This window comes from Myotis brandtii, unplaced genomic scaffold (assembly GCF_000412655.1).
Source record: "Myotis brandtii unplaced genomic scaffold, ASM41265v1 scaffold898, whole genome shotgun sequence".
Lineage (NCBI taxonomy): Eukaryota > Metazoa > Chordata > Mammalia > Chiroptera > Vespertilionidae > Myotis > Myotis brandtii.
The window spans coordinates 894,058-918,743 of NW_005371683.1; the positions used below are offsets into that span (position 1 = coordinate 894,058).

At 49.9% G+C, this 24,686-nt stretch overlaps 1 protein-coding gene across 9 annotated transcripts in view; it reads right to left on the reverse strand.

Annotated features, from left to right (window-relative positions):
- SRGAP2 (SLIT-ROBO Rho GTPase activating protein 2) overlaps positions 1-24,686 on the reverse strand; it is a 246,341-nt gene that overhangs the window by 3,950 nt on the left and 217,705 nt on the right. For 3 of the 9 annotated variants that reach the window (XM_005885240.2, XM_005885239.2, XM_005885245.2), the window contains exons 14-22: positions 21,527-21,604; positions 20,486-20,620; positions 18,787-18,892; positions 13,762-13,986; positions 9,978-10,057; positions 6,850-7,030; positions 5,319-5,465; positions 2,174-2,215; positions 1,658-1,982 (exon numbers count right to left, since the gene is read on the reverse strand). In XM_005885240.2, the coding sequence (XP_005885302.1) occupies positions 1,658-1,982; positions 2,174-2,215; positions 5,319-5,465; positions 6,850-7,030; positions 9,978-10,057; positions 13,762-13,986; positions 18,787-18,892; positions 20,486-20,620; positions 21,527-21,604 (1,319 nt within the window). The other 6 variants (XM_005885244.2, XM_005885243.2, XM_014532509.1 and 3 more) reach the window with 5 other exon arrangements.

Genomic DNA, 24,686 nt, shown 5'->3' on the forward strand with positions numbered 1-24,686 from the left:
AAGCCATTTCCTCCTACCCATCACCAGGAGAGGCACCAGAGTTACCAGGCGGGGAGCCAGAGCCCACAGGCGAATCACCTTCAGCAGGTCACAGTGGAGCACTCAGCTCAGGGGCTCAAGGCAGAGCCAAAGATCCTTTGTATGCAGCCAGCTGCCTCCCAGCTCCCAGCTCCCTCCCTCCTCCCCACACTCGTGTGTCTGGCACCCCCAAACCACCATAGGGCTCTTCTCTTGGAATTAGGCTCATATTGAAAGACTGTATGTGCCAAACAAAGGCCCCTGGTTAAGGTGTCTGTTCCACGGGATGACCTGTGTGTTCTGTTGACAGAGACTCAATTTCATGCTGCGCTATGATGTTCCCAGACCTTAGAAATGCTCAGGAAGAACTCCATTGCTCTCCACGGCCCCACTCTGCAGCTAGAGCCTGTCCCCGCCATTATTCTGGCTTCCTCTTGACCTGGCCAAAGAGGGAGCTGGGAGGGTTCCCATGGTGCAAGGCAGACTGCAGCCAAGAGCTGAAGTAGAGGCGCAGAAATAGAAGGCCAGCAAAGCAAGACATCTCGGCCCGGAGCTTAATACCGAGCTTACCAGGTACACCTTCCCTGAGCAGAGATCCACAATTAAGCCAAGAGAGACCACGCCCAGCTGCTCCTGCCCCCTGAAAGAGGGGGTGAGGAGAATCTCAACTCGGTTGAGACAGGAGAGGGCAACCATGAGCCCTCAGTTCCTACCTGGTCTAATGAAAATTATAGAGTTGGGAGAGACGTCTGAGTGAGCTGCTTGGAGTGGGCCTGGTGGTCGGATTTTTAGAGGTGGGGATGGATCTCTAATAGTTCATGGAAAACAAAGGCTTGTCAGTGTAGTGTAAACAAGGAGAGAAGACCCCAGTCACCACGGAGCTCATCTCCACTGCACCTGGAGATTTGGGCTGGAAACCCTTCTGGCTGAGCCCTCCGTGGCGGAGTATTTTGGGGCCTTCAAGACCAGGAGCAGATTGTTGACTGACCATCTGTCTACCGCTAGGGACCAGATACTAGCCTTAGGAGACGGAATGATAGGCAGAGTGATATAAAAATAAACTGACGATCAAAATACATCCAGAGACATGGATACATGGAACAGACTGACAGTTCTCAGGGGGGAGGGGAGTGCTGGGGAAGGGAAGAGATTAACCAAAGAACATATATGCATATATGCATAGCCCGTGGACAGACAATAGTGTGGGGAAGGCCTGGGGTGGGGCTGCAGTTGGATGGAGGGCCAAGGAGAAGGGAAATGGGGGAACATCTGTAATAGTGTCAACAATAATATAGCGAGGCCAGAACTACATCTGAGCCTCAACACTTGGGCTGAATGGACTCTATCAAAATACTCCATCTGTAACTACCGGCTTTAAAGTGACAACAGCCTTGTAGATGGCCCATGCATGACCAAGAAGCCTGCATTCTTTCATTCCGTCTTCAAGTTCTTGGGGGGAGAGGGACCCAAAGTTCTTGGAAAGCTGTCTTATCAGGCCCAGATGTCCGCTAGTCCCTGAACTCGGGATATAATGTACAAAGCACTGTCGTTTCCAGTCCTGTCATAATGAACATGGGCGCACTAGCAGCAGGAACAAGTGTAGACTCGTGTCAGCTGCTTGTCCAGGAGCCCCCGTTACCTGTGCAATGACCTCAGGATCCATAGGCCGATGGTTATTGAAGCTTTTTGACCTCCCGGCTGTCACTGTCTTCCGGATCTGCGGACTGTCCAGCCGATTCTTCAGGGATGAGTGGCGGCTGATGGAGTTGAGGCTGCCGTGCCCACTGATGGAACACTTATCTGGCCCTTCCTTGGGGAGGCTCTGGCTCATGATGGGCTGGGAAGATGGGCGGCAGCCAGCCCCCACCCCCGGGGAGGCAGAGTCAGTCAGAGAACCACTCAGCCCGTGGCTGTCACTCCGAAATGTTTTCCGGATGCTCCCCGATTCTGGCCGCTTCCTTTGCCTTCAATCACAAAGAGAGAGGGCAGTGTGACTAGGGAGCCCTGGCTCCAAGGAAGTGAAGACAGGTGAGAGGGACAGATGCCGGCACCCAGGGACGTCCGGAAGGAGAGGGACACAGAGAGGCTTTCTCCGTGCTTTCTCCACGTCTCGGTCCCCCTGCCACCCCAACTGGACAGAGAAGTGGGTACTTACTTGGCAGCCGTGGGCTTTGAGTTCTCAAGGTGGAAGGTACTGCTGTCAGGAAAAATGTCTGATTAAGTGCAAGTTTCTAATGGGAGAGAGATGCTTGGAAAGGCCCCTCTATTACCTGCTTTGAACAGAAACCAGGCCCCAGGGAGCGAACAAGTTTCACCGTCACCAAGGAGGTGGGGGATTGCTGGTAAGAGGAGACTTGACTTTTCCAATTTTAGCCTCTTTCTTCCTCCAACTACAAGGCTGCAATCATTTTGGGCTTTGGCAAGAGGCTGTTGCTACTCATTTTGCAGACATGGAACAGAGTATTTTTCAAAAGGCTGCGATGTTGCAGAGTTGGGGCCAAGCTTGTGCATGTTCTTAGGGTGGAAATACATCGACGTGACCCTAAGTCACCCAGCACTGGGCTGAACCTGGCTCTGTGTCCACTGGTTTCAGACCACTGAGGCTCTCCTACGAAATGGTTTGGCACAGTCCTACTTACATGGGTGTGGCCTACTGCTGAACAATTCCATTTTCTTTTGGAATTAGATTCGAAAGGGCCTAATCTAAGAAGCAGTAGGACTTCTGGTTTGGGATGGCAGCTGAGGACGGAAGAAGGTAGGGGTAGGCCTAGTCTACAAGGCAGGGCCGGCATCCTAAGTCAGTCCTGGTTCTCTTAACCGGTTAGGTCTTCCTCATTGTATATCCACAGGGCCTGGTCCAGGACCTGGCACAAAGCAGCTATTCCATGAAGCTGCCTGCTCAGTAGTTCAGCGGTGAGAGCCAGCCATTCTCGAGTGGAAAAAGGATGTTCTCGGTGTCTCATGGAGCCCAGCTGAAATGACGGTCTCCGCCAAGTCTTCCCTGGCACCCCAACTCCAGCGGAAGGCAGAACCGACCATGCCCCCCTCTGCTCCTTCAGAGCATCTGCAGCACGGCTTTAGTTGCCTGTCTGTATGGTGATGGCTCGGCAGACTGAGTTCTGAGGCTGGGACTACCTTACTGCTTTGACTAAGCAGTATCGGCACTTGGCACAACAGTCGGTGCTCAATCAATGTGTGCCATTAAATTGAAATGCCACACCCCAGTAACTGCTGACTTCCTTTTCCACTCGGGTGGCTGACTCACGAGGCGAAAGCTGCTGAGAAGATGTGTGGAGAGGCTGGCGTGTGCCAGGTCCTGGCCAGGCCCCAGGGATGTAGAGGGGAAGACAGTTCCTGGCTGCAAAGAGCTCAGTCCGATGGGGGATGTGAGTGCACATCGAGTCCCAAAAGACACTCAAACTGCTTTAGGAACAGAGAATAAGGGCACCTAGCTCAGCCCTGAGGAACTAGGGGTGTCAGAAAGGCTCCCCCAAAGAGGCAAATCTTCGAACTGTCTTGAAGGGACAGGAGGAGGTGACCAGGCATGCCTGGGTGAGAGAGAATCAGGGGCATTCAGGATAGTGAGGGGCCTGAGGAGAGATGTGTGGAGTAGGAGCTGGGGCAGGAGTTGAAGGCAGAGTCACTCCTAAGGGCATGACATGCGTGGGGGCCGGTGCCCAGGCAGACTATGTCCTCCAAACACCCCATCCTGACGCCACCAAGCAAGGAGCTCAAGAAAACGCCTTCTACCAGATGTCCATCCCTTGCCTATTTCAGCTATGACTCCATACAATTCCTTTGTGCAAATGGTGTCAAATATATATAACAGTTTAAAAATATGTACCTAACTAATTATTTAACTTTCCCTCTACCAACCCTGCCTTGGTTTCTGGGCTAATAACAGGCTTATGATCTTATGATTATAGATTTATAATTAACGTAGACTTGTAAATAAGGAAAAAAAATGTGATTAGCCCACAATTACTTTTTACTAGCTCTCCCTCCCAGCAGGGCACTACGCTGGAGGGAAAGAAATAAAATCCTCAATCATTTTTACTGGTCTGACTTCGGTTATAACTGCACTAAGTGAGCTGAATAAGCTACTTACTAACTTGAGGGCCAAAGAGACGGAGAAGAGCCACGTGTCCCAACCACGCCCCCTGCTACCATCTGGTTGGAAAAAAGCCAAGAGATCTGGGCGACCTGGTGCAGTTTAAAAACAACAAGCATCTTTTATTCTCCTTCCAGTTTCAGTGTCCAGAGGCTATGGTTAACAGGTTTTCAGTGTGCAAATCATTTCATTCCTCCAAAGCCAGGGGAATAAAAACTGCGCATCATCTCCAATCCATATTCATCGGGAGCGCCCTGGGGCTTGTCATCCTGCTGGCATGGGGCCAAGTTTCAGGGTCTGGCGGAAAGAGGTCTGTAGGCTTTGGGACTTGGTGTCTGGCCCCTTGAGATGAGATTAGTTCTCCAATAACCTGAATGTCTCGAGGGGAGGCAGCAGCACGCAGGCGTGGGATCCCTCTAGGCAGCCAGATCAGGTGTGGGTGGAGTTAAACCCCCAGGATGTTGCTAACAGCCACAGTGAAAGCTGGGGCAGAGGTAAGAGCCTGCTGGGCAGGAGTGGGAATCTGCAAAGGGACTGAGAGAGGATAACACACAGGGCGAAAGCAGTAGGGGAAACGGACAGGTCTCTCCGCTGGTATGAAAGGGCAGAAAGAAGGAGGTAGGAGTTAGATGAGGAATGGGGAGCTCAGACAAAGCTCTCCTGGGGGCACAGTGGTCTCCTTTCCTTCGCAGGGGCGCGTGCAGGACGGGGTGTATGTGTGTGGGGGACAGACACGGGCCATCTGACTAAGCCTCTGGGCTAACGTGAGCCTAGAAGACACACAGACTTCAGATCTGTGCACAGACAAGGCCAAGAAAGACATCACAGACTATTGTTTGAGGAAGAATTGGAAAAGAGAAGGCACCTCTGAGAAGAGTGTAAAACCAAGCTGCTTAAAGGAACCAAAGCTTTGGCCAGCGCTGAGCAGTCAGACGACCAGGAAGGTCTGGGCTGAAGCGGGACAGAGGGAGCACCTTCCCAGGCAGGACAGCAGCCAGCGGAGGCCCGGCCCTGTGCCGAGGCTGGGGAGGCTCTCCGCCCGGTCTGCCCTGCAGCAGCAGGAGCGCATGCAAACTGCTGGGCCCGGGAGCTGGAGCCCCGTGCAGCGCGGGTGGAGGCTCAGGCCAGAGGGTGAGGCTGGGTGTGGCAGAGTCAGTCAGAGGAGCAGAAAATGAAAAGCAGCGCTTACTTGTTGATGTTTGCAAGATAAATATCGGCTACATGACCCCCACTGGGACAGCTGGCCCCCGCTCTGGCTGTCACCTTTTCTTCAGGTGGCTCAGAAATGACCTCAATCTCAGACTTGGGGCTGGACCTCTCCACGACACCGTCCTCGCTGGGGGAGAAGGGGCAGGCAGGCAGGGAAAACAACACAGAAAACAGTGTTAAATCGGCAAGATGGCCCCCCAACACACGCGACCCCGCGGCGGCTCTGAGGCAGCAGCGACGCCTGGCTGGGCCAGGTCTGCGAGCAGAGGCCAGGACACCTGAGGGCCTTGGGAGGGTCGTTTAAATAAAAATAAATAAACCCGCTGAGCTCTGCAGGATCCTGAGCTCCTCTGGAAAGCTGGGCTAGGGGACACCTGGATTCCAGGCATTGCCTTCTACCCCACGCTGCTGTCCTGGGGCAGCTGGGCCGGGGCCCCTCCCGGAGGAGGAGGAGGCCAGTCCCGGTTGCGATTTATCTGCCGAGGTCCCGAGCACTGCCGGGTAAGGACAGTCCGCTCTGCGTGGCTCTGGAGCTGCTGGCGTTGAGGCAGGACCCCGCCACTCTGTCGTAGCACATCCAGCCCCGCTTAGAGCGTCCCAGCTGGTCCCGGGTCTCTCCACTGCTCTCTGGCCCCTCTGGCTACTGATGACAAGGAAAGCCCCTTCTCCCCCACAATTCGTCTTCTCTCAGTCCCGCAGTGAAGCCATAACGCTAAATTTGGGAGGGTCCTGTCCACGCACAGATGGCCACCAGGTTTGCGATGTTATCAACAGAGGGAGGCTTTCCCCGCAGAACGAGTTGGGGAGAGGCTGGGAGGGTGCAGACTCGTTCAGGATATCAACCTTTAAAAAATAATATCAAGGGAAGGACTAAACACACTGACAGCATCATATCCGAGGGGAGGAAGCAGGGCAGAGGCGGGGCAGAGGAGCAGGGCGGCTGGCTGGGGGCACAGTAAAACCCTTCCTGCCAGGAGACATCGCTTCAAAGAGCGGGAACCAACCAGCAGCCCCTCTAGGAAGCCGTCCCCTTTGCTCCCTGACATCTTCTCCCCTCCTTTCCCCAGCTTTCTCCATGTCTACCTCATCTGGGCTAAATGGACTGGGTCATTTCCACAAGGCTGCGTAAGCTGGCTTTCTCCTAGAAAAGGAACTCAGCATTTTCATTTCAGTGGAAAAACGCCAGCAGGGGCCCAACAGGTTGGGGTGGGCATAGTTGTTTTTAAAAAAGAGAGAGAAAAAGAGAAATAAAGATATTTCCCCAACCTGATCTTTCCAGAAAGGAAAGTGGTCAAATAATAACCCCTCATTATCACTCATCAGGTGTAAGTGGGAGTGAGCGCTGACTGGCGGTGGAGGAGTGGTTTCCAGGGGGAAAGAGTGTGGCGAGAACCAAAAACAGTTCTCCACTGAGTCTGGGGTTGGTCTCCCTCATCCCCCGATGGCTCCAGAAATGGTTTCCCTCCCACAGTGCAGCCAGGGAGCCCTAAAGATGCAGGGGCCCAACGTACGTGTCTTGAACCACGATGTACTGATGGGGGATGAGTCCGTCGATGCCATTGTGCCGGCCTTCCCACCAGTCGTCAGAAGCCCGCTGGTAAAGCAGCAGGGATGCCCCCTTCTTGAAGGACAGCTCTCGGGCTGTCCGGCCCACGTAGTCAAACTTGGCAATGGCCTCAATGGGCTCACACTCTGAGAGGAGTGGAGAGGAAGGAAACACATGTTGTTGGGACTCACAGACTCAGGAAACTGAGCGGAAAAGCCCAATGAGCTGAACTTACAGTGGTGGGAAGATAACCTTATGTGAAAAATAAGCCATGGATAATGCTTAAAGCAGGTAATTCCTGTGTAGACTGTGCCGCCATCCTGAAAGCACCTGTATACCCTTCCTTGCCTTTGTTCATGCTGTTCCCTCCACCAGGAATCCTTGTCTCTCTCATCTGACTGATGAAAAACATGAAGTCACAGTTTGAATGTCACCTGCTTCCTATAGTAACTTCTCTGGCCAACCCCTAACACTGAACCTGCCATACTGTATTTGGAAGCATCATTTCTTTTCTGATTATAAAATAACTAGAGACCCTCGGGGGATGTCAGAGGCCCCGGTGCACGGATTCGGCCCGATCCCCGCAGGCCAGGGCGAGGGACCCCACCAGGTCTCTAGTATGCATATAAGATCTTTGGTTAATCTCTTCCCCCCTCTGAGGTTTATCAGTCTGCTCCATGTTTCCAGGCCTGTGCATTGAGTGTCTGCCCCCTGGTGGTCAGTGCGCATCATAGCTACCAGTCGAACGGTGGACCAGTCACTTTTATATATCTAGATTCCATGAATCACAAAACATTTATCATATTGTATTTTAAATAATTTTTTTATGCTATCCATTCTCCCTAGTACAGCGGTTCTCAACCTGTGGGTCGCGACCCCTTTGGGGGTCGAACGACCCTTTCACAGGGGTGCCTAACACCATTGGAAAACACATATATAATTACATATTGTTTTGTGATTAATCACTATGCTTTAATTATGTTCAATTTGTAACAATGAAAATACATCCTGCATATCAGATATTTACATTACGATTCATAACAGTAGCAAAATTACAGTTATGAAGTAGCAACGAAAATAATTTTATGATTGGGGGTCACCACAACATGAGGAACTGTATTAAAGGGTCGAGGCATTAGGAAGGTTGAGAACCACTGCCCTAGTACAACATGAGTTTTTAGTTTCTATAAAGAGAAAATAACTTGTCCAATCTACTTTCTAAGGAACAAAATATGGAAATACATTTTGTGGACAATATATGAAAAAATGTGCATAAATGTGATCGGAAAAAATAAAAGGGGTTTACAAATGCAATACAGTTTTACTTTTGTGTGAGCCTCCATCTTGTCTATTAAATGGGGATAATAATAGTGGTTTTTTTTTTCATAAAATTGTCCTGAGGAGTTAATAATTTTTAAAAAATGAATTTATTGCCCTAGCTGGTTTGGCTCAGTGCATAGAGCATTGGACGGCAGACTGGAAGGTTCAATTCTGGTCAAGGGCACATGCTTGGGTTGCGGGCTTGATGCCCAGTAGGGGGCTTGCAGGAGGCAGCCAATCAATGATACTCTCTCATCATTGATGTTTCTATCTCTCTCTCCCTCTCCCTTCCTCTCTAAAATCAATAAAAATATACTAAAAGACAAACAAACAAAAATGAATTTATTGGGGTACATCTGTATACTCTATTTTGTGCTTACAGCCGGAAGTCTAGTCTCCTTTTGTCACCATATATTTGACCACTGTTACCCTCTTCATCCTTCCCTGACCCCTTACCCCTCTGGGAACCACCATTCTGTCATCGGTATCTATGAGTTTGTTTTTTTGTTTGTTTGGTTTGTTTAACAATTCGTAAAAGTGCTTGGCCCATAGTAAGTGCTACGCATGTGTTAGCCATTATTCTACACATTATACTACACATTTATTTATATGTCTACTTTCAAAGAAAGGATTTGAAGTGTGTTATTCTGAGTAAATGAAAGAGATCCAATCAGCCATGTCTGGGAATTTGAGAATCTAAGTGAACCTAAAGGCCAAAGGGCCGAGACTTACGACAGGAGGCAGACCAGAGGAGGTCTGCCACATACCCCACTCTCAGTTCTGCATGGCCTTGGGCATGGCACTTAACCTCTTAACTCAGTTTTCTCAAAAAATAGCAGCGCTATCTATTTCACCAGAGATTAGGTCATAAGACATATAAAGCCTCTAGCATTGGTGGGCCCACGGCAGGCTCCAACCAAATACATATTTCCCTAGTTCACCCACTTTCCTCCCATGTGGCAAATCATCATACCAATCCATCTGACATCAGGGCCTGCATAACAGCCCTAATGTTTTCTCCTTTCAAAGCTGGCTGAGGATTGCAGAATTCACGGCAAGGCGGGAACAGGGAAAGCCCCACAGACTGTGCCATTTTGTTCTTATGCCCAGAAAATTCTAAGGCCCCTTGTCAGCTGCTGAGCCTTCCAGAGCCCCAGAGATCCAGAAATGGGGCACGAAACTGCCGGAAGGAGGGGGAAGGTGCTGGCTGGACAGTCCCTGGTAATCATGGGCACTGCCGAGGGGCCCGCGGATGGCAGCTGTGTCCACATCCCGACGCACACCCCCAGGCCGCAGCGCCCGCAGGTCTGCACTCTCTCTGGAAGGGTCAGTCTTTCCAGCGAGCAGACGTGAGCGCGTGTGGTTTCTGAGTCCTCACTCCCACTCCCCTCTGGCTTCTGCTGGTCTTGGCACCCAGCTTCTGTATTCCCCTGGCTGACTGCTTTTCAAGTGAGCTCTTCACTTTGGTCTCTAGCTCCCTGGCAGCAGTCTGGGCTGGGACAGGAACTGACATGCTGGCGAGACAAGGAGCTGTGAGGTGGGCGAGGGCAGGGTGTTGGGGCAAGAGGTCGAGGGGCGATGAAATGTCTAGTCTTCACCTCTGGTCTGATACAGAGACCTCTCTGTCTGAGAAGGTGGGCTGCCTCTTTAAGACCGGGAAGGGGGGCAAGGGCTCGCTGCCTGTGTGCAGGGGACTGCTGGGCGGAAGGCTCTTTGGGAGCACAGGATGGCCTCACCCGGGGAGCCCCGCAGACCCCAAGCAGGACCTCGTACCGTCATCGCTCGTGTGGTGCTCCGTGCTCACATCCTGGGTGGAGTCTTCAACCGAGGCTGTCTCTCCGTGAGGGCTGTCACTGCAACAGAAGCGAGAGGAACCCGGCTCAGCTGGCTCACAGAGTTCTTGTCTTCCTCTCACACAGCGTCCTCGGGGCTCAGGCATGGAGTCTACCTCATGCTCTCTCTATCCTGACTGCACACACCGACCGACGTCAAGAGTGACAGAGAAGACTCCTACTCCAGCCCCTGCTACAAAAACCACTGCAGTCTGCTTAGAGTATCTTGACACCAAGCGAACCCCTTTTCAATTATAAATTTTTTCAAAACTACAAAACAACCCAACTCCTCAAGGGTTGTTTCTCTAGGCTAATTAGTTCCTGGAGGGAGGACGGTGGAAGAAAAACACTAGGCTTTAGTATCAGATACAACTGGATCCAAAAACCCACCCTGACACTTGGAAGCTGTGTGGCCCTGGGCAAGTTACTGGTCTCTTCCAGCTTCAGTGACCTAATCTATAAATGGTCAGTATAGCTCACAGAGTCACATGAGGATTCAGTGAAATAAGAGGGGGTGATTGATAAGCGGGACTTCCTTCCTTTCTTTCTCAATCTGCTTGATGTCTCTAGGACGCCTTGCAGTTTAGCTCCAGGTACTGGAAACAAAGTGGGAGGGGAGTCACAGAAATGGATGGGAAGAGGAGTCTGCTGCGGGCTGAACTCTGCAAGAGCGCAAGAGACAGTCAGGTCAAGTTCCTGAAGAAATTCATCCCGTCTAGAATCATCCGGGGTTGAGGATCGAGAATGGCCAGGGAAGTTACTAGCAATGTCGTTCTGCCGCCTGATCTCCTGGCTCATGGACTTCAGAGTGCTTAGTAAGGTAGGAAACCCCCTGTTCATGTCCAAAGGTTCTTTCTCTGGCATGTGGTAGTAATGAGTGAGCCTTTCCAGGTAGTTCTATGAAAGAACCACCCCCCCCCCCAAACCCCACCACCTGGCCTCAGGGTCTACCTTTGAGCCCATACCTCTCCCTTCTCATGGAATGGGTCCTTCACTCCTAGGAAGGTCCTCAAAGACCAGGAGGCCAGTTCAGAACGAACCTCATTAGGAGCAGTCAGTTCCAAGGAGTCCTCCCGGCTCCAGAGAACATCTGGGGCGCATGAACGGGGATTCCGCTTTGTCAAAAAATCTGGGCACAATTTCTCACTGTTTTCTGGGCCTAAAAACCCTCTGATGAGTTTGGTGACATTCTGAAACCCTTGGGATGCACAGGACCCATGCTCACTTTTCTGCAGGGTTCCAAGGCCATCTATGTGGCCATCCACTATGGGGCGGTTCGCAAACTTCAGAGAGTGTGGGCTGGCTTGTTAAAAACAGATTGCTTCGGCCCCAGAGTTCCGATTCACTAGGTCAGTGGTTGGCAAACTGGCCCCTTGAGTGTGGAAGAGCCAAAATACCATGTGCGGGCGCGCACATACAGTGCGATTAAAACTTCGTGGCCCATGCCACAGGGCCAAAGAGCCGCATGTGGCTCGAGAGCCGCAGTTTGCTGACCACTGCACTAGGTCATTTGCGTTTATAACCAGCCCCAGGTGCTGTTGGTCCGGGACCCCACTTTGAAATGCACTGCTCTAAGGTAAAGGCAAGATGATGTTTCCTAAGGTTCCTTCTTGCCCTAAAATCCCGTTTTTCTCACTGTACGCCCACACCCCAGCAACACCCCAGGCCCAACCCTGTGGTCTCAGAAGCTGGCATGCCACCCAGCAATAGTCCCGGGAAAACCGGTTCCAGTCTCAGGTGGTAAATGTGGTGAATGGTCTCTCCTCTCCACGGTCATGGGGAGGCCAAGTGGCCTGTGCTTCCTCTTCCTGGCTGTCTGGTCTCCTGGCCACTTTCCAGAATCCTTGGACCCTAGCACGCCTACTGCCACCCCTCCCCCATCTCCTTCATGGCCTTAGCTCATGGCATCGGCACCTCTCTCTCCCCCAAGGAAAGGGAAGGTTGTGAGCCTTCTGAGTGGGTGTGAATCCAGGGCTGAGATGGTCCCTTTAACCCCAAGGTCATTTACTCTTGATCCTCTGGTGCCTCTGGCCCGAGGCCTGGTCCCTCCCACCCAGTCTATGGTATAACATTCCCAGTGCCCTCCTGTCTGTGCCCCTGGGGCCCCCACTCCCACCCCCTGTCGGAGTTCCGTCTGTTCCACTGGGCTGGGACCACCCGGGAGGAGACTGAGGGACCATGTCCTGGGATAAGCCCAGCCTGCAGCGATTTCATATTTGAGAATTGAGGGCAGACTTTAGAAGGAAGGTAAAGCAGGAATTGGGAACATTGTTCCACAGCTTCCCAACACTCGTGCAAGGGGGAAACACCCTCCCAGTCACATATACAAGGACAGCTCCTGGGAGCTCCTCGGCCAGCAGGCTGAGACCTGAACAACCTCCCCGTCCCACCAACCACCTGTCAGTGACACAAAGCTTTCTCTCTGAGCTGGCAAGCCGAGGTTTCTCCAGCCCGGACCCAGGTACTGGGGTCTGCAGGACAGTGGAGAAGACGGAGCCCGGATGTCAGTGATATTTTCATGTTCATGACACATGGATGTCCCTTTCTTCACTCCCTGAGCAGGAGGCTCCTTCTGTGGAGATCAGGGACAAGCGTGGACCAATCGGCCTCTAAGTAAACACCCTCCCTTATTCTCCCTACCTCAGTCCATAGCAATGGGGCTGGCTGAATTGGTTCCAGATGCTGAATTCAGATGGAATCTGGTTTGGGCTGGCTTATGCTTTCAGCCCAGGCTGAAACATTTTTAGGGGAAGGAAGAAGGGGGAGGAGGAGAAGGTAAGGGATGCTAGGGAGTAAAAGAGAGAGGCAGTTGTCTGTGTTTAGTGGAAAACTGACACAGGAAGTGGTTTCCTGGGGGCAGTGGGCAGTGCCCTGCACTAAAGGACGAGAGATCAGGGTGCAATCCCCACCATGGGGTGGCCTGAAAGATCGTCACTGCCTCTCTGCATTGCAGTGACTTTATCTGTAAAACGGAAATAGTGACTCAGTGTTTGTCCAGCGGGAGGGTCTATGTGCCTTGGGATCCTGTCATATCTCTGCTCCCAGGCCAGGTCATGAAAAACCTCGCCCCACAGAATTTAATCCCACTTCAGGGTGAAACTGTGCCAACCTGCTGAAAATGGAGCTTACCCCTCTCTCCCTTCATGAATTTCTGAAATCACCTAAATGGTCGTCTTACAAACGCCCAGCCAGCAAATTATGCCCCATATCTAAGCCCTTCCCAATATGAAATTCCCCGGGAACTGGGACTGTTTTGGGCACCATGCACAGCAGAGCAGAAACCTGAGAGACACTGGGGACTGGTGAACAACTGCAGAAAATTCCCTTTCCTAGCGAGTATTAATATTACTATTATTGTTGTCATTATCTTTCAGAATATAATGAAAGATAATGACCACTCAGAACTCATAAGGAAGAAAGGTGGCGTGAAATGGCACTTCCTCCATAGGCCGGGTCAAGGTGGGGCACTGCCTACACCAACCCAAGACCCTGGCAGCCTGAAGAGCCTGGGAGTGGGAAGCTGGGGGGGGGGGGGGTCGGGGAATTTGCATTTGGGTCTTCTTCGACAAAACGCGCTGTGGTTTTCCTGAGTGGCTTGCCCTGGCCGGGGGGAAGGTGGGGGGGGGGGGGGTCTGGGTATTTCCCTTTGGTCTTGTTTGGCCATCTGGCCCCCAGGCCAGTGTGTGTGGGTGATGCCCTCCCCTCCTCCAGCCCTGGCCCCCTACCAGTAATCCTCCATGCTTCCTCCTCGGCTGTAGACAGGGCCCTCCAGCTCCCTGGGGTTTGGGAAGATGTTCTCATGCTGGATGATGATGGTTTTGATCAGCTCGTTCACGTGGGCTTGGCAGGACACCTGGTCGTGGCCCTCAGGCACTGACATCAGCGAGGGTCCGAAGCAGATGGCGAGGTTGTAGGGGTCCATCATGTTCTCCTCACTGAACTGTGACAAACTGGAGGAGAAGGGAAAGGGTGCAAGCTGGAAAGCATTCGCATGAATGCCCAGAAAACACAATCACAGGGGCACAGCCAGGAGCAAGAACAGAAGTTCTGCAAATTGCCACCTGCTTCCCTGGGCATCAGAACCCTTCTAAAATGTTGGCAGGAGGGTTGGGGAGGAGGGGTTGGGAATGATCACCACGATGGTCACTCAGGAGTCAAGGAAAGGCAAAGCAGAAGTACATCCTTGCAGGTGTCACCCCCTCTCTCTCCAGCTCCCCGATCAAATCCTACTTACCATCCCACCCCAGACCTTATCCACCAAGTCCACCCTGCATAGTTGGATACAGCTCCAATAGCCCCTCTAAGCTGACAGGGCAGACAAAGACCCTCAGGCTGCCCCGGTCATAACAGGGTTAGAGGACACAGGCATTGTGTACCTTCTTCAATACAAAAATAATCAAATTATTAGGGATATTCCATTCTAAGATCTAGGCTTATTTTGTTTAAAAGCCAACGGATTAGCTTTTATATTCCATCAAGCCAGTGGAGTTCTTTCTGGAACAGCTAATGCAATTGTTTTCATTTTCATAACATCCTCCTCTATTATTACATTCAGGATTTGTTCCGGAAAAGGTCAGCACGCTGTTCAGCTCCTGCTCAGGCTTCCTCTGGATGCCGTCTGACTTCATTATCGGATATTTATTTATTCTGGGAACTCCCTCTTTCCAGCCAGCAGCTGCTCCAGCCACACCTCCAACCTTGGCCAAGGACCCAAGCCCTTCAATGAGCCACCGCACCTGATTGGCTCCCATTGGCCTCTATTTGTCCAGGCACTGAAGGCTGGGCCAGCTCTGGATATACTCCCCACTCCTGCCCCCCCACTGCAAAACAGTGAGCTCTGCTAAGGAGCTCTGCCTCCTTTGGGGCATCAGCAGAAAGTCCCCAGCACCGGATTCTGCCAGAGCCTGAGAAGGCACCCAAACCCTCTGATGTTGAACCAAGGCCTGCGACTCAGCTGGCTTCATGTGAGTTGGGCAGTTTACTTCTAGGGTATCCCACATCCAGACTCAAATTACCTAGTTGGTCTCTCTCTAACTCAAGGGTTCCCTCCTCTGTTGAAGATTGCCCACCCCCCTTAGAGAATGCCGGCAGAACCTGTGAGATGGTCCAGCGAATGTGAGCAACTGTCATGACTCAGTGTCACTGTTTTCTAGGACCTTGTCAAACGCAGGGAGGCCGGCGATGCGAGGTGATAGAACTCAGGGGCTGGATCGCTTCACAGGAGGTCATAAAAAGTTAATTTTGCAATCCTTCTCTGGCTCCTGAGTGAAAAGAGCAGATCCAGAAAAGGCTGGGAGATGTTTCCAAGTCTACTTCTCAGTCAAATAAAAACTTGAGAGAGACTGGAAATGACTTTGGTAACCTCAGCAGGGACAACTGAGGATGAGGTACCACAAGTTGTAGCAAATCGCAGGCTGGCTGGTTCCTGGTGTCATGGAGGGCACAGGAGGAGGCAGGCCCTGTGTTTATAGTGTGATCTGACAATATTCTGGTAACAGGGAAGGAGACCAGAAGTTTCTGAGATGTCTTTTTAAAAAAAAAATTTTTTTTTATTGATTTCGGAGAGGAAAGGAGAGGGAGAGAAAGATAGAAACATCAGTGATGAGAGAGAATCACTGATCGGCTGCCTCCTGCATGCCCCCCACTGGGGATTGAGCCCGAAACCCAGGCATGTGCCCTTAACCAGAATTGAACCCGGGACCCTTCAGTCCGCAGGCCAACGCTCTATCCACTGAGCCAAACCAGCCAGGGCTGGGATGTCTTATCGTCAAAGGGAAACAAACTCTAGCCCCGAGAATCCAGGCCCAGCTCTGCGACATGAGAAACGAGGCCGAGCCTTCTAAGGCAAGGCCTGTGTAAGTCATAGGTGGCTGCAATGCAGGGGACACATCTTCATGGACTGTGGTCTCAGAGGTCCAGGTCCATTTCTTACTCCCATTAAAATATAGACCAAGATCCTTCACCTCCAATCTGCAACAGGAACACCTAGGTATAGGAGCTAAAGCCATGGTTCTTAATTTTGGGAGGACATAGGCTCCTTCAAGGATTTGACAAAAACTAGAAATTCTCTCCCCAGAAAATTCATATATGTGCACATACAAATACACACAATCTTGTACCTAATGGTGTTAATGGTCCTTGGAGACAGTGAAGCCTGTACCCAGTATAAGACCTCAAATACTGGGTTTTGATCTTTAAGGAAACACCTAAACTAAATAATACTGCTAACAGCTCCCTCTCTAAAAAAAACTTCTTTTTTGGCGTCAACTTATATATCTGCTGTCTCCTCTAAGAGTTGTGCTATATTCCTATAGTTTCGTCTATACCACCAGGGAATCCTCCTAATGGATTCCAACTCATTAGCTTATGTGCAACTTCAAAAAGTTCAACATTATGGCTGGGAACACAGGCTTTTTGGGGAGAATGAGAAAATCAGGATTAGTATTGGAAACTTGGACTTTTTACTTGTTAATGATGCACATTTTCTTCTTTGATTACATTTAAAAGAAAAAACCAAAATATCCCAAGAATTTCTGGGTCAAACAGACCTGGTTTTGAGTCCTAGCTCCCTTGCTTGCCGGTTCCATGACTTTGTCTAGTTCCCTAGTTTCTTCACTAGAAAATGGAGGCCATTCTATGCCTCCTTTATGGGGCTGTTGTGAAGGTTAAATGCCAAGTACTGAGCACTGTGGCTGGCACATCGGTGGGGTTCCATAGATATTTTCTGTAATTATAATATTCTGACTGCTTCTTGGTACCAGAACCTTGATTCTAGTCCAGGAATGGACAGCAGGGCTGTGGACATTCAGCAGTAGTTGATTCACAAGAGCCTACCCGCTTCTCCTGACAGGCATTAATTACCTAACTGGGCAGCATGTGACTGTGTGAGTCATGGGGGGGTTCTGAACTCAAAGGCAGCTGTGGTGCTGAGTCAGGGCTTGGCTGATGAGTGGAGCAGACACAGTCTTGTGGAGGAGGCAGGCTGCACAGCCAGCACCCTCTGTCACTCTTCAGGGCCAGCAACAGGGCTAAAGGGCAGGGTGGGTGACCCAGAAAGGTCTCAGGCTGGGGTGACTAACCCAGACACCTACAGAGCCAGGCCCACTTGTAAGTAAGCTGAGGCGCATGAACTGGTCTCTAAACTTACATCCCTTTGAAGTAGAGACCAATCAACTAGGAAGACTCTTCATTTTACAAAGAAATATGTGCTAAAAAACCCAAGCCCCTTGGTCTAATTTTTGTTTTCTCCTTTTAATAGATTCATGGATCTAGAAAAATCTTTCTCCACTATATAAAAGACCATAAAGCAAGAGTGACAATAAATAGCAACTGAATTCATCCTCGGTATTAGGAAGTGTTCTGGAGGGCTGGGGTCTGGTGAATGGGGCAGTGCCTGCCTCATTAGACAGCTGTCTTTACTCCACAGGGAGCTGCTGTCACGTGGGGAGGCAGATCCAGTACTGCCAGATCTAATCATGTTTCCAAGAGAAGCTAGCAATCTAGATGTTTTTTAAGGATACCCCTGGTATTTAAACGTTTCAATATTTTCAAGATACAGTGGACTGAAGGAAACACATCTATGGGCCTTATCTGGCCCTCAGGTTGCCCATTTATAACCTTTGGTCCAGGAGGTTGAAGGAGAAGCTGCAGTGAAAGCAATGTGAAAAGACAGGTGCCTACGAGAGGTTATCACATGTCCTCGCTGTGGACTCTGCTGCCACGTGGGGACTCCTACGCCCTGGGCAAGAACACACTGCTTGGATGAGATGCTCTGGCCAAGCCCAAGGTCCCCTCAGACCCCTCTTCCAGCTACACTGACCCCACGTTTCTCCCGAGTGTCAAATTCCCATGTTCAGCTGCCAACTTACAATCTCCCCTTGGAGGCCTAACGGGCCCTCAACTTAACATGCCTGCATTGGCACCTGGCTTTGATTCCTTCCTTCACACCTGGTCCTCCCTAACTCCACAAATGGCATCACTACTTCCCCGTTGCTCATGCTAAAAAGGTAGAATTCTTCTTGTTCCTCACACTCTACACCCTACCCACCAGGAAGTCCTGTTAATGCCATGTTCAAAATAGATCCGAAACCTGACCCTCCCCACCACCCTCCATCACCTCCCCAGTCTAAGCCACCCTCCCCGCACCCCAGCCGAGATGGTACAATAACCTATGAAGGGTCGACCTGCTTCTCTTCACAGCCTTCTCTCTTACAGTAACTTCTCCACGAAGCAGTTGGTGGGTTTTTAAAATACACATATATAGATCAGATCACATGATCAAAGACCACATGGCTTCTCAAATCCAAACCATTATAACCATGACTGTCAGGGCTTGAGAGCCTTGAACACCCCTGTGGCTCCTTCCTTTACTTCATTCAGGCTGCTGCTTGTGCCACCTCCTCAGGGAGGCCTTTGCTGACCGTCCCCCTATGGAGGCTCTCCCTTTCAGCCCCGCCCCATTCAGCCCTGCACTCTATCCCTTAACTAACACTTCTTTATTTTTCTCCTAAGCACTTACTAGTAACTGACGTTTCTGTCATTGTCTGTCTCCTCCCCTGGAATGTGAGCTAAATGATATCAGGGCTTCCGTCTCTTATTTTACAATGTATGCAGACAGCCTACATCTGTGCCCAGCACATAGTAAGTGCCCAGCAATTATTGGGCTGGAGGAACTGACATAGATCCGTATGTAAACTTCTAGCGGCCGAAGCCAAGGTCTGACCCAGCTGCTTACTGGGAAGTCTACTCACTGATTGAGGAAGGCAAAGAGGTATCTCATGATGATCAGAGTGGTTTTGGGCAGAACCAGGAGGACTTTCCGGATGTGCAGAGCTCTCTCCTGCAGGTTGTCCATTGCTGAAAGAAGAAAGCCATGTGTTACTTCCGCTGTGGCTGAGATCCCAGGGAGTCATGGTAAGAAGAGTCTACTACCGGCAGGTGAAACACAGAGAGTGGCCAGGTCAAGTCTATGCAACACTGGTGCACTGTTCAAGGCATTTCATCCCTGTGGCTTGTGGGGTGGGGGGATACATGCTGGGCTCCAAACACTTACAGTGCAGGACTTAAGGTATATGCTCCTTGGGCACAGAAGGGTCTGGAGATATTCCCTAAGCACCTACCCTCTTATTAAGACAACCACAGACAAGGAACTATCCATAAACCTGCTATGACTGCTCGACACCCAGCCTTGGAGGGCCTACGTGTGGGGAGGGAGGGAGCCTGGGCAAGTCCTGTCCTGCCTGCTCTACCTATGCATCGCCTCATCCTCTGCACAAGTCTGGCTTATCTTCCCCTCGCTATCTGCAGTGCAGACGAGAAAAATGTGTCCAGAGACAAGCAATGGCTGCCCCTGTTAACAGTGACATCTAGGAAGTTTCCTGACTCTCACCATGAACAGATTAATTACAGGTGTGGCCCCAGGCGAGTGGCCTCCATGATGGCCAGCTTCCCACTTCCTGTGTGTTGTGTGGATATAATGAGTATCTTTTTGTAAAAAACAAATGAGAAGCAGTGGATGAGGAGCATTCTCAAGGGGAGAGTTGGGCAGCCAAGGTATCTCGTACTGTCTTATTCGTCCTGGTCTACTTAAGATAGTTGACCTAGGCCCAGTCTTAGAAAAAGACATGAAAACAGGAGGGATGCGTGTATTTGCTCACCCACAGAATTCATTCCCACCAGACTCCCACAAATAGTGGGTCAACAAGTAAAATAAGAGGCTCCTGAATGCTCAGGCCCTTTCCTCTCAGAATAACAGAGGACAGTGCTCAGGGCATATACGAGTCAAACTGGAAACTCGGGGTGGGGGCTGGGGGAAGGAGATCTTGGGGAAAAGGCTGGTTTCTCCATTTCAAAGGCACTGCCTCCTCCAGCCTCTGGAGCCAATGGGATGTGAGTCCAGGGTGACCCAATATTAATCCAACTTCCCATGGATCACTTTAGAGCAAGAGGCAGAGAACCTTGCAGGGGGATAAAATAGACTATCTCTCTGTGAAAATATATTGCTGCTTTTATGCCCAGAGGGTTTTTATTCCTAGAAGAACATGTATTAAAATATCCAGCAGGTAAGCCATGCCATGTGCAGAACAACACACAGGAAACAGTTGCAACACCGATGCTTTCTCCCTGTGTATCATGAAAAGCATAAGCACAGACTATGTCTTATATATGAATATAAATGTATTTTACTGAAGACAAAGCCCAGAGAAGCAAAGGAATTTAAGGTGAATCAGGAAGACAAAAAATCCAGGCATGCTAACTGAAATGTCATTCTCCCCGCCACCTCCCCTCCACCAAGGGATAGAGGAGTGTTGATGAGGAGGAAAAACTTCACTGAAAAAAGAAAATATTACTGCAAAGCTTATGAGAAAAAAAGACCCTGTGGAAATTTCTTCTCTGTTGCTACAAGGTTCTCTGGCCCAGAGGCCAGTCTGAGGCCAGGACGGTACTTACTCACGCAGGCCATCAGGTCATGGAAGATGTCCTTGGGGAAGAGAGGGTGTTCCAGCCCCCGGAAGTAAAGCTTCAGGACGCCAGCTATGGAGTCCATGTCATGGTCATTCTGGTCCCCAGCCAGCGGGTCCTCTCCTGATAAGCAACCCCCCCAAAAATCAAAGAGGGTGAGAGAGGTAAAACGCGTAGGATGAAGCAGAGGTGGTGGGGGAGGGGTGATCTAGTCAAGTTCCTCATCCTAGTCCATCAGCTCTCTGTCCAGCATGGCGGCCATGACAAGGGTGACCCAGGAACTGGATAAAGCAAAGACTGCTTAGGCTCAGGGTCCCCGGGCCAGAGGAGGGGCACAGGAGTTCAATACGCTTGTGCCAGACTAGCTCAGGGACAGTCCCTATGGGCTGGGGATGGGGCACAGCAACTGGCTCTTGGAGAATCACGAAACCAGGCTGGGCCTGAGCTCCTGGGGGAGGAAAGCGAGGCCACGGAGGCCAGCCCCTCTGCGCTGCTCGCACTCCCGGCCTGCAACAGAGGACACCTACTTACGAGAGAACAATCATGCCAGAGCTCCCTATGGAAATTTCCTATCAGATGTGATTAGATTTAATGATTGGACCAACCTCAAATTGAAACTATATATATCCATTACAGTGACGGAAATTGCCAAAGCTTGCCCATTACCTTAATAGCCCACAGAATAATAGATGGGCTACGATGAACAGGCGCATTAGCCTTGATATTAACTACCACCAAGGGTTCCGGGTGAAGCCATAAACTGCCCAGACACCACAGTTAACTTCTTGGGTTTCAGCAGATCATCCCCAGGAAGCAGGATGAATGGGGCTGAGAAAGAGGCAGCTGAGATGGACGTTGCCATCTCTCTGCGTATCTAGGGAGAAATGTCTCTAACAGAGCAGGTGCCGGGCTGAAGAGGGAGGCGAGCTGGCTTTCCAACCTCTGGGTACCTCTCAGGGAGAAGGAGTGGAGCCAACAGTCCGGGGGGCTGGCAGACATTTGGTCTTATCTTCCAGGCTGTTTTCTCACCTCTCTCAAAGGCGTTTTTGATGTCATTCACTTCCACCTGGGATCCCGACACCCGGAAAATTCCTTCATGCTGCAGACCTGAAAAGTCAGGGAAAAGTGGTCCAGAACAAGCAAATTCACACAGCTCCAAGCTTAGCTGCATGTCCATCTCTGCCAGCCAATGCGTATTTAAGTACCCTTTCTCCCTTCTTCAGGCCAATGTAGAAAACATGTGCAAGGATGCTGAAAAAGTCACTGGAATGGATACAAGGCATTAACGGGGAAAAAGCACCGAGTCAGAGACTTAAGGGAAGAAATCTACACCTGGCTCCATAGGGAGATTATGAGATGGGTTCCTTCCTCAACCTTTGTCTCTGTTCCCATCTGCAAAGTGGAGAAGTGACCTTCTGGCATCTTCTCATCACCCAGGATCAGGAATAGGGACCTCGAGCATGGCAGACAAGCTTTCAGATACCATCAGAGGAGTGTCAGAAGGTCTGAGATGACAATTATGCTTTAGCTGTCCTAACACCGTTCGGCGGCTCTAGGGCACAATGCTTTGAATAGTTATGGGAAAGAGAGGACATGACAAGTGGTCAGTCAACAGACAAAATTGCCAGACACTGTGCTAGCCACTGGTCCTTGACTGCGGCTTCACGCAGGAATGTTACACTGTGATAATGTACGTGAGAACTTTGTCATCTTGGGTTAAAGTAGACATAATCATAGTAAAATAATGCATGCGTGGTGATTGCTAAGACATGCTTCATATAAATAAATCAACTGGTTCTCACAATAGCCATGTAAGTAAGGTAGGGGGGACCAGCAATCCCATTTTCTAGATGAGGGGACTGATAAGTTATAACCTGCCTCAGGTTGCCTAGGCAGTAAGAACCACCAGAGCCAGGACACAAACCCAGGCCTGCTGGCTACAAATGTGTACTCACTCCTGAAGGCCCAGCTTGTGGGGCCTACTAGAGTGAAGGTGTGGAGGACCAGAAGCCATCTGTTAGTCTGAACATGGATACACAGGCCACTGCAGACCTGGTAAGGGATCCAGGAAGCACGACATTAGAGCTGGGCCCAGGGTTGGACTGAACTAGCGGCACTCAGGCCTGCCCCACCTTTCTCGGGAGCCCTGTGTCTCAGTCTTTATTCTGCCAAAGTCTCTCTGTTATGGCATGATCCCTTGAAAATGTTGATGTCAGAGAAATCTCAAACAAATTTCTCTTTAGGAAAACAAAAGAGAATACTGCTACATTTTGCCCATTGTGTTAGGGATACCTGGTGAGGGGTGGCTGAATTCTATCAGCTAGACCAGCGGCCACCAACCGGTGGTCAGCGGACCACTGGTGGTCCGTGAGGTCTGAAAGGTTGGTGACCGCTGAGCTGGACCTTGGAAGGCAAACCATACAGGCCAGGACTGAACTCCTGAATCCAAGTAAAGCAATATTAAGAAGCAAGTACGGGAAATTCAATTACAGGGCTTGTAACAGGACTTGAGTTCTCTGTTCCTTTAACATGAAGCATGTTAAAAGCCCTTTAGTACCAATGTCCTATTACCATATTAGTTACCAATAGGGTGGAACAGCCACATGCTGTTTAATCAGAAACAGTCATAGACCCAGTGAGGTGTCAAAACCACAGCAGAATAGGGATGTCATCTCAGGGGCCAGGCTACACGGTGTGTTCTACTTGGTAAAGCCAACAACTTGCTTCATCATATCCATGATCTTTTTCATTTTTTCTTAGTATAAAACCAATCAGACTTGGGCAAGTTATTTGGAAATGGCACAAAACCTTCCATTTTGGATCCAGCTGTCACCAAGCATTGTCCTCCTAGAGAATTCTTGAAAGGATTGCTACAGCACCACCTCCTGCTCACCTACTTTATCCCTTCACCCTGAAAACGATGGAGTTCTCCCATCCTGACTCAGTCTTGGTTGTTCCTTACATCCCTTCTCCTTCACATCTTCCTGGATCACCCTTACCCACCATTTACAGATGAGCCTCAGATTTCTCATCTCTATAATGGGGACTAAATATCTGCCTCCCAGGGGACATGAAAATAGTATGAATGTGCAAACGGGTGGCCACAAACACTTCAGAACTGACACATGTTATGGACTCTATCCCCATTAAGTGCACATAAACAAAAAATGTAATCACAGTTTCTAGGGAGTTTAGGGATACCTTGAGTCCCCATTTGGGGGAAAAGTTCAATTTAACTGAACAAAAAAATTTTTTTTAAATAGCTACAATGTACTTTTCTTTCTTTCTTTAAATCAACAATATAGAAGACACATATATATTCTTACACCCTCTTCTTTCTCGCATGAAAGGTAACATGCTTTTTTACTTTTACTTTTTAACTTTCATTTTATTGGTTTGAGAATGAGAGAGAGAGAGAAAGAAAGAGAGAGATTGATTTATTGTTCCAGTTATTTATGCATTCATTGGTTGCTTCTTGTATGTGCCCTGATCAGGGATCAAAACCACAACCTTGGTGTATGGGGACAACTCTAACCAACTAAACACCACAACCAGGGCTAAAGGCAGCATGCTTTAGATCAGCGGTTCTCAACCTGTGGGTCGCTACCCCTTTGGCGGTCGAACAACCCTTTCACAGGGGTCGCCTAAGACCATCCTGCATATCAGATATTTACATTAAGATTCATAACAGTAGCAACATTACAGTTATGAAGTAGCAACGAAAATAATTTTATGGTTGGGGGTCACCACAACATGAGGAACTGTATTAAAGGGGGTCACAACATGAGGAACTGTATTTAAAGGGCCAGAAGGTTGAGAACCATTGCTTTAGACACTCTTTTGCACTTTTCTTTTTCATCATTTGACAAATCCCGGAAGTCTCTCCATGTCATTTCCTGGAGTTCCTCCTCATTCTTTTTTGGTAGCTGTACAGTATCCCACTGTATGGTGGAACCACAGTTTATTCAACCACTCTTCTATATAAAGGCATTTAGGTTGTTTCTAATATTTTGTAATTACAAATGATGCTGCAATAAATAAACTTGTGCATATGTAGTTTTATGCTGTTGTGTATCTTTAGGGTGAATCCTATAAGGATTGCTGATCAGAAGACAAGCGCATATGCAGTTTTGCCAAATTCCCCTCCAAAAGGGTTGTAGCGATTTGCATTGCCGTCAGCAATATGTAA